This window comes from Myotis nattereri, assembly GCF_964212035.1.
Source record: "Myotis nattereri genome assembly, chromosome: 1".
Classification (NCBI taxonomy): Eukaryota; Metazoa; Chordata; class Mammalia; order Chiroptera; family Vespertilionidae; genus Myotis; species Myotis nattereri.
The window spans coordinates 170,578,695-170,591,440 of NC_138075.1; the positions used below are offsets into that span (position 1 = coordinate 170,578,695).

The 12,746-nt window shown below is 37.0% G+C and overlaps 1 protein-coding gene across 2 annotated transcripts in view; it reads right to left on the minus strand.

The window, feature by feature from the left end:
• The window catches only part of CCSER1 (coiled-coil serine rich protein 1), a 942,549-nt gene that overhangs the window by 351,379 nt on the left and 578,424 nt on the right, over positions 1-12,746 (minus strand). For both annotated transcript variants that reach the window (XM_081109402.1, XM_081109401.1), the window contains one exon: positions 12,250-12,333. In XM_081109402.1, coding sequence (XP_080965528.1) covers positions 12,250-12,333 — 84 coding nt within the window. The remainder of the gene's footprint in view (positions 1-12,249; positions 12,334-12,746) is intronic.

Below are 12,746 nucleotides of genomic sequence, written 5' to 3' on the forward strand. Positions count from 1 at the left end.
AGTGGGCGTCATAGTAACCAGCCCAATCAGGGTCATCTTCTGAGGGTTTGTGTCTCCGCTTGCTCTGGCCCCAGCAGCCCAGCACTGTGGCTGCTGCAGGGCCGGGGCTGGGGTCCGGACCCCCCTGTGGGTTTGTGTGTCCACTGGCTCTGTTGCTCTGGCAGCACTGCCATCTTTGTGGCTATAGGCGCCACCATCTTTGTCACAGTTACAGTTAATTTGCATATTACCTTTTTATTAGTATAGAGCAGTGATGGCGAACCTTTTGAGCTCGGCGTGTTAGCATTTTGAAAAACCCTAACTTAACTCTGGTGCCGTGTCACATATAGAAATGTTTTGATATTTGCAACCATAGTAAAACAAAGACTTATATTTTTGATATTTATTTTATATATTTAAATGCCATTTAACAAAGAAAAATCAACCAAAAAATGAGTTCGCATGTCACCTCTGACACGCGTGTCATGGGTTTGCCATCACTGGTATAGAGATATATATTTCTTCTTCATAGTAATTCAGGAACATGATTTGTACTTTCCCCCCCTTAATTCTAAGTCTTTGGCTATCTTTATGTCCTATTTACTACTAAAATAGTTATATTTGGTAAATTACTCCAAGCACTGGAATCTCGATTGGTAAAATAAAACTAATAATAAAAAAAAAAAGGGAAAACTACTAAATTATATGGCATACCTTACAGAAGAAATGAAAATATCCAAAATATCCAAAAGCATTAGGTATAAATCAATTTCAGCTACATGCCTAATTTGGCAATAATATGGCTGCATGCTCATTTTAAAACATTTGTCTTGAAGTTAAAACACCTTCATACTGGCATTGAAATTATACCACAGTTATTTTCCTATATCCATGCAATACTGCAGTATGACCACACTCTGTGATAAAGACAAACAAATGTCTAGGATTGCCAAGGCAAGTGCGGCAGAAGAGTAAAAGTTGTACCTTTTTGGCAATTCTTCATCAGGGTACTGGACTGTATAAGGAATGGAGGCTAATCCCTATTATGTATCATGGGATATTGTTACATTCACACTATATCTGTCTCAGTGACTGACAGGAGAGTAATTGCTGCTGAGATAAGCCTTTTCTGGAATATATGCAATTAATTCGCCTGAGAAAAAGAATGTAGACTGCCACTTTAATAATGTTTAAGTATACCTAATCTATTTCTTTTCTGCTCCTAATGTTTCCTAAATATGAAAAAGAAAGAGGATTTTTAAAGTACTTACAGCTGTCTGTTCTTATGTAAATCATGCATGGGCCTGTAATATTCTATCTCAAAATGACTAGCATGAAATAATACCATAAATTTTAATAGAATGTAGAGCAAGTGGGGAATTCCTTTTAAGATTAATTCAAGATATGGTTTTCATGCTAAAAAATGTTTCTCTTATCAAGAAGAAATTATTCTGTTATAAAAGCTTCAAGGGCATACAATTTTATTCAATTTGAATTCTACATGTATTTTTAAACCAAATCAAAATTACTCCTCTCCAGATTCTTGATAAAGTGCTCTTTATCATATATATTTCCTAGAGTCTTTTATTTGTAATTCCCCCTTTTTATTATGCATATAACCTGATTATACATAATGCTATACTTCCTGTTCTTCAATGGCCTCCCACTTCTCAAAATTCAACAATTCTACAAGTATTTTTATGCAGCCCCATACTTCACTATCAAAATGTTAACAAATGAGCTGAGAGCTTGGCTTACATTTAAATTAAATACATTTCATTTTAAAAGGATGAAGATAAATTGTTTATATGCTTACACTCAAATAAGAATATAATTTTCAATATTTCCTTTGAATGAGAATAAAGGTTTAATAACAAACACAATTTTTTTAACTTCTTTTATGTGATTTTTCTCCAGTCAGCTAGCAAGAGAAAGTGTTCAACATAGGGATGTACCCACTATGTTGTATATCTGGAACAGATCATTTTTAAAACTTCTTAAATAATAATAAAGACATCAAATAGATATTAGTAATGTCCAAGAAGAGAAATATAGCTGGTTAAACCTTTGTTGTATTGAACTTTGTAAAAAGTATGTCAAAAGTAATATTTTAATAAACAAAGTTTATTAAGAGTCTACAAAAGATGAGAATAAAGGTTTAATAACAAACACAATTTTTTTAACTTCTTTTATGTGATTTTTGATAACTACAATCTTGATAACTACTGAATCGTGCTCTGATGTAACATTTTTTATTAGTACATTAGTTTTAAAACATACAATTTAGTGTAAAAAAAGTTCAGAAGATATTGAGGATATTAAAATGTACAAACTAAATTTATAAGTGAGAGGGAACAGGGTTTGTTACAACAAAATATGCCTCTTTGGGATACTGATTATGTTAAACTGGCTATTTTAAGAAAAATACTCCAGAAGAACCTCTGACCTTTCCCCCTAACTGTCTAAAGGGAATTGAGATAGAGGACCTGCCCACGGAAAGGAGATACAATCAGTACCCTATAAAGGAGTGTGATAGGGAGGAATACAGCAAGGCCCATTTGTTCAAAGTCCTCTCTGTTAAAGATGGCCCAACAAACATGTTTGCCAAACAGTTTTTTCATCTCCTTGTGAGTTGTCTGTCTGATCACTGAAGCTCCAGACCACACCGCCCCACCTTCTCCTTAGCTCTAGATGGACCATAAGCCTCCACTATCAGATTTGTCCTCCAGTCTCATTCTTATGGCATCTCCATGTGTACATATGTAATGAATTTGCTAATGTTCTCTTATTAATTTGCCTCATGTCAATTTTATTAGTCCAGTGAGAAGAATACACCAGTATCCCCCACAACAATAAATGCCTCACAATTCTCACTCCATTTGTCTGAGTCTTAAATAAAAATACTCTAAATGTTTACTTCAAATGACTGAAGTGAAGTAACTCAAGCTTCATTCTTTCATCTTCACAATAACTATGCTCTCATTTACTTAGAATTTAGTGTTGAATATATTAATATGTAGTACCATAAGAGTTAGAAAAAATTGATCTTAAAATTTACTAGATAATTCTGACTGTATGTTTAGACCAGGGGGTGGGCAAACTTTTTGACTCGAGGGCCACAATGAGTTCTTAAACTGGACTGGAGGGCCGGAACAAAAGCATGGATGGAGTGTTTGTGTGAACTAATATAAATTCAAAGTAAATATCATTACATAAAAGGGTACGGTCTTTTTTTTTCAATAGTTTTATTCATTTCAAACGGGCCGTAGTTTGCCCACGGCTGGTTTAGACTCTAACTGGAAATTCTCTCAATTATCTTTTTTTTAAAAACTAGAGGCCCAGTGCATGAAATTTGTGCCTTGGGGGGGGGTGTCCCTCTCCAATCTGGGACCCCTAAGGGGATGTCTGTACCCCAGCCTGCACCCTCTCCAATCTGGGACCCCTCAGGGAATGTCCGACTGCCGGTTTAGGCCCAATCCCACAGGGCAGTGGAACATCCCACTCACAATCTGGGACGGCTGGCTCCAAACCACCTGCCTGCCTGCCAGCCTGATTGCTCCTAACCGCTTCTGCCTGCCAGCCCGATTGCCCCCTAACCACTCCCCTGCTGGCCCTATCACCCCCAACTTCCCTCCCTTGCAGGCCTGATCATCCCAACTGCCCTCCCCTGCCAGCCCGATCGCCAACTGCCCTCCCCTGCCTGTCTGATCACCCCTAACTGCCCTCCCCAGCTGGTCCAGTCGCCGCCAACTGCCCCCCCTGCCGGCCATCTTGTGGTGGCCATCTTGTGATGATGTGGAGGTGGCCACCTTGTGACAACATGGGAGCAGCCATCCTGTGATGACGTGAGGGTGTGAGGGCCACCTAGGCTTTTATTAGTATAGATGTCATGTTTATTAAGGGATGAATATTAAAAATGTGATAATTAAAATGATTATAAAATATAAAATTCAATCAAAAGCTGGAGTTACTAAATTAGAATTTAGGCCCACAAAAAATATTTTCATGAAGGAGTCTCATCACTAACATTTTTAGAATTGTTGACATATGATAATAGTAAATATAGATGACTTTTAGTCATTTGTATTATTGTTTTAAATGCCTTAGAGTCAATGTTTTCTCTTATTCATTAGCTAATAAACATGTGGTAGTTAAGGTACCAGCTTTCACTACCTTCTGACAAGTATAAGTGCTGTCATGTTGGTAAATAGAGGAGGATTATGAGAACAAACATGGGAAGTATTTTTGTTTTGTCTTGTTTTATTTTTTTCCTTATTGTTTTAATGAGGATGGTATTAAAGTGTACAGTTATTCCTAGATACAGCTAACAAACTTTTATGCTCAGGAAACTTGATTTGGGTGAACCATTTAAACTGTCCTTTTAAATAGAAAAATATTGTTTTCATTTTAAAAATATATTTTTATTGATTTCAGAGAGGAAGGGAGAGAGAGAGAGAGAAACATCAAATATGAGAGAGAATCATCAATTGGCTTCCTTCTGCACTCCCCACACTGGGGATTGAGCCTGCAATTCCAACATGTGCCCTGACCAGGAATTGAACTAGGGCCTCTTGGTTCATAGGTTGATGCTCAACCACTGAGCCACGCCAGCCAGGTCAAATATTTTGTTTCTTAAAATTATACTGTAAAATGTTACAGCTGATATTTTTTACTCAGATCAGCTAGAAACTGATTAAAAGTTTCCAAAGGGAAAAGTCTGAAATGGTAGAAATTATAAAAGCTTAGAATTACTGATAACCACTTTTCTAATGTGGTTATCCATATAAATTCACTAAATCTATTTGACAGAGTATAAGTAATAGGCATCCAAATTGGTATAACGAAACATTCAGTCCATACTATGGTGTATTGATCCTAATTAGGGTAATTAAATTTCAGTATTCACAGTCTTACATCTCCCTAAAGTTATTTTTATTTGTAAGTTACCTTCAATTTATTTAAAAATATTTTGAATCAATAAATAAAATCCAAATAAACTTTCAATTTCTGACATCACATGGAAAATACTTTTTACCTGTAGTATGAAATCATTTATCAGATTAATCATCATTTATAAAAAAATATATCTTTCTCCCCAAGACACAAGGCAACACTTCACCAGGAACATTTGTGAAAAATCTCTTGGATATTTTTAGGCACAAGAAAGTAATATTTACAATGTTCCTCAGTTTCTTCCTAACAATAAAATTACATTGTATTCTTCAATGTGACCTTCACTAAGTCTGGAAAAAACCTAAAACTTTTTTATGAGAAAACTATTTTCTGCATTACATGATGAAATTTAATAGTTAAAAGTTAAATATAAATTAAATATATAATTAATTTAAATACTTTTTACTATAATTGAATCTAATTAAGTATTCTTACTTTTAATCATTATGTTTAGACTTTTGGTCTATACCTGCACCTATGCAGTAAAAGTAAATCCATAAAATCCCCAAATCTTTGTGCTATGTGGGAGATTTATTTCCAGTATTAAAGTTGAATATTTTATACAAATAAACACAAAGTTATATTTGAATATATTTAAATATTATTTATTTGTTTAAAGTTCCTATTACTCCTGACTTCAAATGTTGGTTTATATTCATGTCTTTAAGATCTTGCCTGATCAACATGATTATTTAATAATTTTCAGTAAAGTATGTGTCATAGCTTTTCATCTCATTTTCTATTCTGAACTAATAATACATAAGTCTTAGCAAACCTTTTGTCTAAATTTTTGGTTTATTTGATTAATTTTTATTCTTACATGTGACTGTGTCAATCACAATCTTACAGAGAATTTTAATATGGAAAAATAGTAAAATCATAATTGCTACCATTAAGTAGTTGTAAAGGGGCATAATTCCACAAGACATCTCTGATACTCTTATTTCCCTGTTACAAACTAAATGCTTGTGTTCCCCAAAATTGACTTGTTTAAGTCCTAAGCCCCAAGGTCATAGTATTTGGAGGTGAGAACTTTGGAGGGCATTTGGCTTAGATGAGGTCATGAAGGTGAGAACCTCAGGGCAGAATTAGTGTCTTTATGAGAAGAGGAACAGTCACAAGAGCTCTCCCTCCCTCCCTGTGTGTATGCACCAAGGGAAGGACTGTGAGGACATATGGAGGAAACAGCTGTCAAAAATCAAAAAGGGGGCTCTCACCAGACACTGAATCTGCCAACATCTTGGACTTTCCGCCTCCAGAACCGGAAAGTTGTTTAAGCCATTCAGTTATGGTATTTTGTCACAGTAGTCCAAGCAGACTAAGGCATTCCCCCTACATGTGCGCACGCGCGCGCGCGTACACACACACACACACACACACACACACACACTCACCACAGCATGAGAGCCACTAAAATCAATCTACAGTCTTCATTTATTATCCCAAGAGATATGTCTGATTTTTTTTATTGTAAAAGGAATATATACCTGTCATTAAAAGTGAAACACTACTAAAACATATAGAACAGAATCTAAATATTCTCCTATTACCTAAAGATAATTATTAATTAAACTAGACTTTCTCTCCATGTATATTTTATGCAATGTTATACTATATGCAATTCTCCCCATTTCATTTTATAAATGCACAGCTATGTAAATATATATTATTGACATATACTATCACTATATATTATAATGTATCAAACTCATTGATAAATATTTATTTTTCTATATTTTAGTATTATCTTATTATTTGACAATTTAAAAAAACTGAGGCCAGAAGAAAGATAACTAAATCTAGTCACAAAGGCACACTCATATTCTGATTTTTTATATCACTGTATTCAGTCGGTCTCCTCTTCATGTAGAGAAAGATAAGGCCAAGAAGATAAAAGGAATTAGTGCCTCCTTTGCTCTAGTCTAGTTCTTTTTTTAAAAAAATATATTTTATTGATTTTTTACAGAGAGGAAGGGAGAGAGAGATAGTTAGAAACATCGATGGGAGAGAAACATCGATCAGCCGCCTCCTGCACATCTCCTACTGGGGATGTGCCCGCAACCCAGGTACATGCCCCTGACCGGAATCGAACCTGGGACCCTTCAGTCCACAGGCCGACGCTCTATCCACTGAGCCAAACCGGTTTCGGCTAGTCTAGTTCTTATTTAATCTTCTACCCGTGGTCGGCAAACTGCGGCTCGCGAGTCACATGTGGCTCTTTGGCCCCTTCAGTGTGGCTCTTCCACAAAATACCACATGCAGGAGCACACATACAGTGCGATTGAAACTTCGTGGCCCATGCGCAGAAGTCAGTATTTTGTGGAAGAGCCACACTGAAGGGGCCAAAGAGCTGCATGCATGTGGCTCGTGAGCCGTGGTTTGCCAACCACTGTTCTAACCTAACGCAAAGTTGATCAAATCTGGTGTATGCCCTGGGGATTCATGTAATGTAGCTGCCCCTGAAGCCTTGATAAAAAAAAAAAATGAATTGTGGAGGGGGAGACTGCATAATATAATTACCATTCTAAATTTGCTATCAGAGGGTTCATGAACAAAGAGTCTCAAAAGAAGATGGTATTCTGAATACAGTTTCCTGACACTATTATCTCCCAAGCTGACACTAATTTCTTCTGGCTGAAGCAGAAAGGCAAGGCTAAGAGGCACATGTGGGACAGTTTTGGTTCTGATGGGTGTTGAGAAGACAGGAATCTCAAGACTGTTCTAGGGGCTTAACTGGAGTCATTGGACAAGCACCAATAAGCCTGGGTTAAGAATGAAAAATCAAGGTTCTGGAGAGAGAACAGCTGATGGAATATATCCATCCCTGCAAGAAAGGTGATACTTCCCTAATTTCTCATCCTAAGAAGATCTGCAGAGTATTTTTGGCTGGAAGAACTGCAGAGCAGCCACCTACACCAGTCAGTTGTTTAATATTTGTAACTGAAGAGACCTCATGGTGTCACAAAAGAAAGCCAATGACTAAAATCCTTCAAGTTTGTTCATTGTTACTAGCCAACTAAAGCAGGTTCAATTGGGCCTTTGACCATCTCTGGTTTAAATTTTCTATTCTTTTTTTTAAGCTGAGTACTTAGGATAAATAGAGAAATAAACAAGCCAAAGAAAGTAATTGTGGATCTTAAGGGGACCAAATATCCTAGGAAGGAAGGACAAGCAAGATATTAAGGACAGGCTACTTACTACAGTGCAATAGAAATGCTGCCACACAAATGACAAATTAACACCAGCACATACTAAGAATATTTAATAGTATATAATTAAAACATTACAATTATTTTCTAGATTTAAAAATAATTTCTGTATTTTAATATTTATTAGACTATAAAAATATAGTCATTGTTGAGAAACAAATTAGTGGCTTAGAATATTAATGGAAAAATTTCAGCTAAAGATAAAATAGTTCAATACTAAAAGAAAAATATAAGGAGAGAGAGATCAATAAGATCAAATATGGACATACGGATTTCAAGAGAAAAAATATTCTATAATTTGAAGGAAGCCTTGAAGAGAAAATTTGTAATTTGAAGGAAGAGTTGAATGGACAGAACAGGATTGCTGATACTAGTCATAATTAAGGAAGAAATATAGTCACACACTTAGGTAAACCATGGAAAAAGGTCATGTGCAGCACCCAAATTTAAAAATTATGGAATGTTATTTACTAAGAAAAAAGAACCAAGACCTAAAAATACTACACTTTGACACGGTATCTGTCTTAGCTCAGGCTGTTATAACAAAATATCACAGGCTAGGTGTCTTAAAAAACAAGTTAAGACTGTCCTACTGGTTCAGTGGTTGGACATCAACCTATAAACCAGGAGGTCACAGTCCAGTTCCTCATCAGGGCACATGCCTGGGTTGTGGGCTTCATCCCCAGGATGGGGTAAGCAGGAGGCAGCTGATGGATGATTCTCTCTCATCATAGATGTTTCTCTCTCTCCCTTTCTCTCTAAAATCAATAATATATATATATATATATATATATATATATATATACACATATATGTATATAAATATATATATCTATATTTCTTAAAATGTTAATTTTCTCATAGTTTTGGAGGGTAGAAGTCCAAGATCAGGGTTCCCACATGGTCAGGTCCTACTAAGGGCTCTCCTCCTGGCTTGTAGGCAGCTGTCATTTTTGTTTTCACATGGCCTTTCCTCTGTGCAAGGCCACTAAATTCTATCAATTTAGGACTCCACACTTACCACTTTACTTAATCCTAATTAACTTCTAAAAGTCCTATCCCATATACAGTCACATTGGGGTAGGGCTTCAACATATGAATTTGGGGGGGATACAATTCAATCCATAGCAGCATCCTTTATCTTTCAAGGTAAAGAGATATTCAAAGATTTAGATACCATATCATCAATACCCCCATTGAAAGGAAACATTTGGGAAAGGACTCTAAAAACCATAAATGAATCAGATGAGTCTACATAATGGAATAAGATGAAAAGGAAAGCAAGGAGTAATCTATATATAAAAAGCCTAAGCGACCAAACGAATGACCAAATGACCAGTCGACCTGATTGCTATGATGCACACTGACCACCAGGGGACAGACGCTCAACACAGGAGCTGCTCCCTGGTGGTCAGTGTACTCCCACAGCAGGAGCACCACTCAGCTGACCAACGGGCGCCAGACGCGAGGCTATGGCTGGCAAGCACCGTGCAGTGGTGCAAGCCCCTCCCAATCAGGATTGACTGGGTACCAGCCTGTGGCAAGTGCAGCGGGGCTGGGAGGAGTGGGAGCGGCAGGCAGGAGCAGCAGTCTGACATCCCCTGAGGGGTTCCAGTTTGTGAGAAGGTACAGGCCAGGCTGTGGGACCCACTGGTGCACGAATCCATGCACCAGGCCTCTAGTGTGTAATAAATCTTAAACTACATATAATTTAAATATAAATAGACAATACCATGATTAAGGGTTTGCAAATATAAGCCACACATAAGCCTTCATAAGAGAAGAAATACCTTTCAATGGAAAACCAACTAATAAAAGAACTGAAGTCACTAAAAGTCCTCAACAAGCTCAACAAAATTCATGTAAGTTTGTACGGGAGAGAAAAGAGGAAAATAAAAACATTTTAAAGATCTAATTTGATGTGTGCATACCCCATTCCACATGGGCACCACTAGCCTATGCCCTCCACATCGCCTCACGGCAGGGCAGAGGAGATTTGTTCTGCTATAAAGCAGTAGGGAATAATCACCCCTGTGTAACTAGTTCTCTCAGGTTTACCAAACAGAAAATTCCTTCCTGAAAAGAACATTTCTTTTTCTCTTCAATGTTGCCACACCGCATATACAAACAACCCCAGGGCATTCTAATATTCTAATATGTAATACATATTTGTCCTTCATTTGTTGAGTAAAATGAGAAAGAAGTTATTACTTCCAGATCCAATGGTACATAGCTATTATTAAATTTAGTACCTCTTCCTCCAAGAAAAGTCCTGTGTTGGCTGACTTAGTAAAATGAGGCACAAGTGTGTCTTTTTACTTTAAATTTGAATTACCCAAATTGACTACAAGCTGACCCTTGAACAACATGGGTTTGAACTGCTCAAGTTCACTTATGCAAGGATTTTAAACATTTCTAAATCAGCAATAACACTATGCTCATGAGATCGATAATCAGCATTGTTTCAATCATGGAACAGTCTAAATAAAGGTCACGTCTCAGTAACATGCTGTCAGTTGCTGAGTCAATAAAATATGCTCTAAATTTGCCTGCCATCTCACCAATATGTTAAACATTCTCAGAAGCTTAATGGTCTATAAAATCTCTTTTGTCATTTAATTATATTTAATAATTACATTATACATTATTGTTAAAGTAATCAAATCTCTAGTCAAATATGAAACCATCATAAGTTGAAAACACATACTTTGAAAAGTAATGCCCAGTACTTATTACCTACCAAATGTGTTTTCATGTTATAAAAGTATGATTCCCTTTTTATGATACCACATTTAAAAAACACACCCTGAAAACATGAACTATATACATTTCATACTTCTGTATGATATTTTCTTTTTTTAAATATTTTATCATTTTTTTACAGAGAGGAAGGGAGAGGGATAGAGTTAGAAACATCGATGAGAGAGAAACACCGATCAGCTGCCTCCTGCACATCTCCCACTAGGAATGTGCCCGCAACCAAGGTACATGCCCTTGACCGGAATCGAACCTGGGACCTTTCAGTCTGCAGGCCAACGCTCTATCCACTGAGCCAAACCAGTTAGGGCTGTATGATATTTTCATCTGAGGTTTATATAAAATAATATCTATATTAATAAGTATCATTGGTAATTTTATGAAAATAAAAAGTAAAATCTGGTTTTGTTTGCAGGATGAATGAGTAATTTGCTTTATATTACACTAGGGGCCCAGTGCATGAATTCATGCACTTTGAAAGGAACTGTGGGCCACAAGGATGTGGTGGGCACAGGAGCAGGTCTTGGCCCATCCTCTGCACCCCCGCCCGGCCCCTCCCACCACGGCGCCTGGTCCCTGTCTGCCAGCAGCCCCGCTCCCACTGCCACCGCTGCCACCACTCCCACGCTCTTACGGCTCGGCCCCGCTCGCACCCACTGATGGTGCGGAGTGATTGGGACTGGGGCCAGATGCTGGTAGCAGGTGTGAGCACCAGGCAGGACCACAGTGCTAAGGAGCAAAGAATTTTCAATAACCATCAGAGTCTTGCCCTGATGACAGTGACCAGCTCCCCATCTTGTTCTGGTGCCCCCCGCTTCACCATCCCACCGTGGCCAACGCCCGCCATGTTCTGTGCTCTGCCACCTGATGCTGACACCCGCTATGTTCCACGTGTGCCCCCTGGTGGTCAGTGCACATCATAGTGACTGGTTGTTCGGCCATTTCACCATTCGGTCTATTTGCATATTAGGGTATATATATATATATATATATATATATATATATATATATATATTTTTTTAACTCTAGATATAGTAGAGTTAAATCATGTACTTTACAAAGTAAAATGTGGCTGTATCCTTCACAATTTTTCATAGATTTAACTGAAATGTCTAACTTTGGTTCAGTGATCTGTTTCTGAATTATATCAAGTTTAATACATAATATAAAACGTGCTATTTTTCAGATTGTCAAATCCTTATTACCACAGGATTACAAAATTGATAATCAGATTGAATCACTAACCATTTATAAATAACTAATATTAGTATTAATAAATAAATTGTTGTAGGGTTTATAGCAAATAATCTTGCAAAGAAAACACACTTGTGGGGCAAATATTATCACTTACCAGCTCTTCCTGAAGTTGGGAAATGAGTTCATCCTTCTCTTTCAGCTGCAGCTTCAGCATTGAGCAGTCATCTTTCATTATATCCTATAAAAACATCAAAGAGACAGCATAATAGGCTTAGCCCTTTCACTTTGCTCTTGATAAGGAAAGTCAGCTTCACACAGAGGGAGATAATTGCATCTGACTAATGAAAGTGAAATTTCCTCTACACTATGATAATTCATAATATTCTAAGTTGCAAAATAAGCTAATTCATCCAAAAATATTATGCTACAAATGATACACACGCCTCTGTTTTTTTCCTTATATCAGTCCTTTTCTTTGGATGTCCATTTGTCCATTTTGTTCCCAAAGACAGAAACCTAGGGGTCATCCTAAATTCTTTCACCCATTCCTGTGCATACATATCAGTGGAATAAAAATACCTACATTCTAAAAGAGAGACTTTACCATTTGTTCCCTTGCTGTAGTTAAATATTAGTTCTCAAACCAATGGT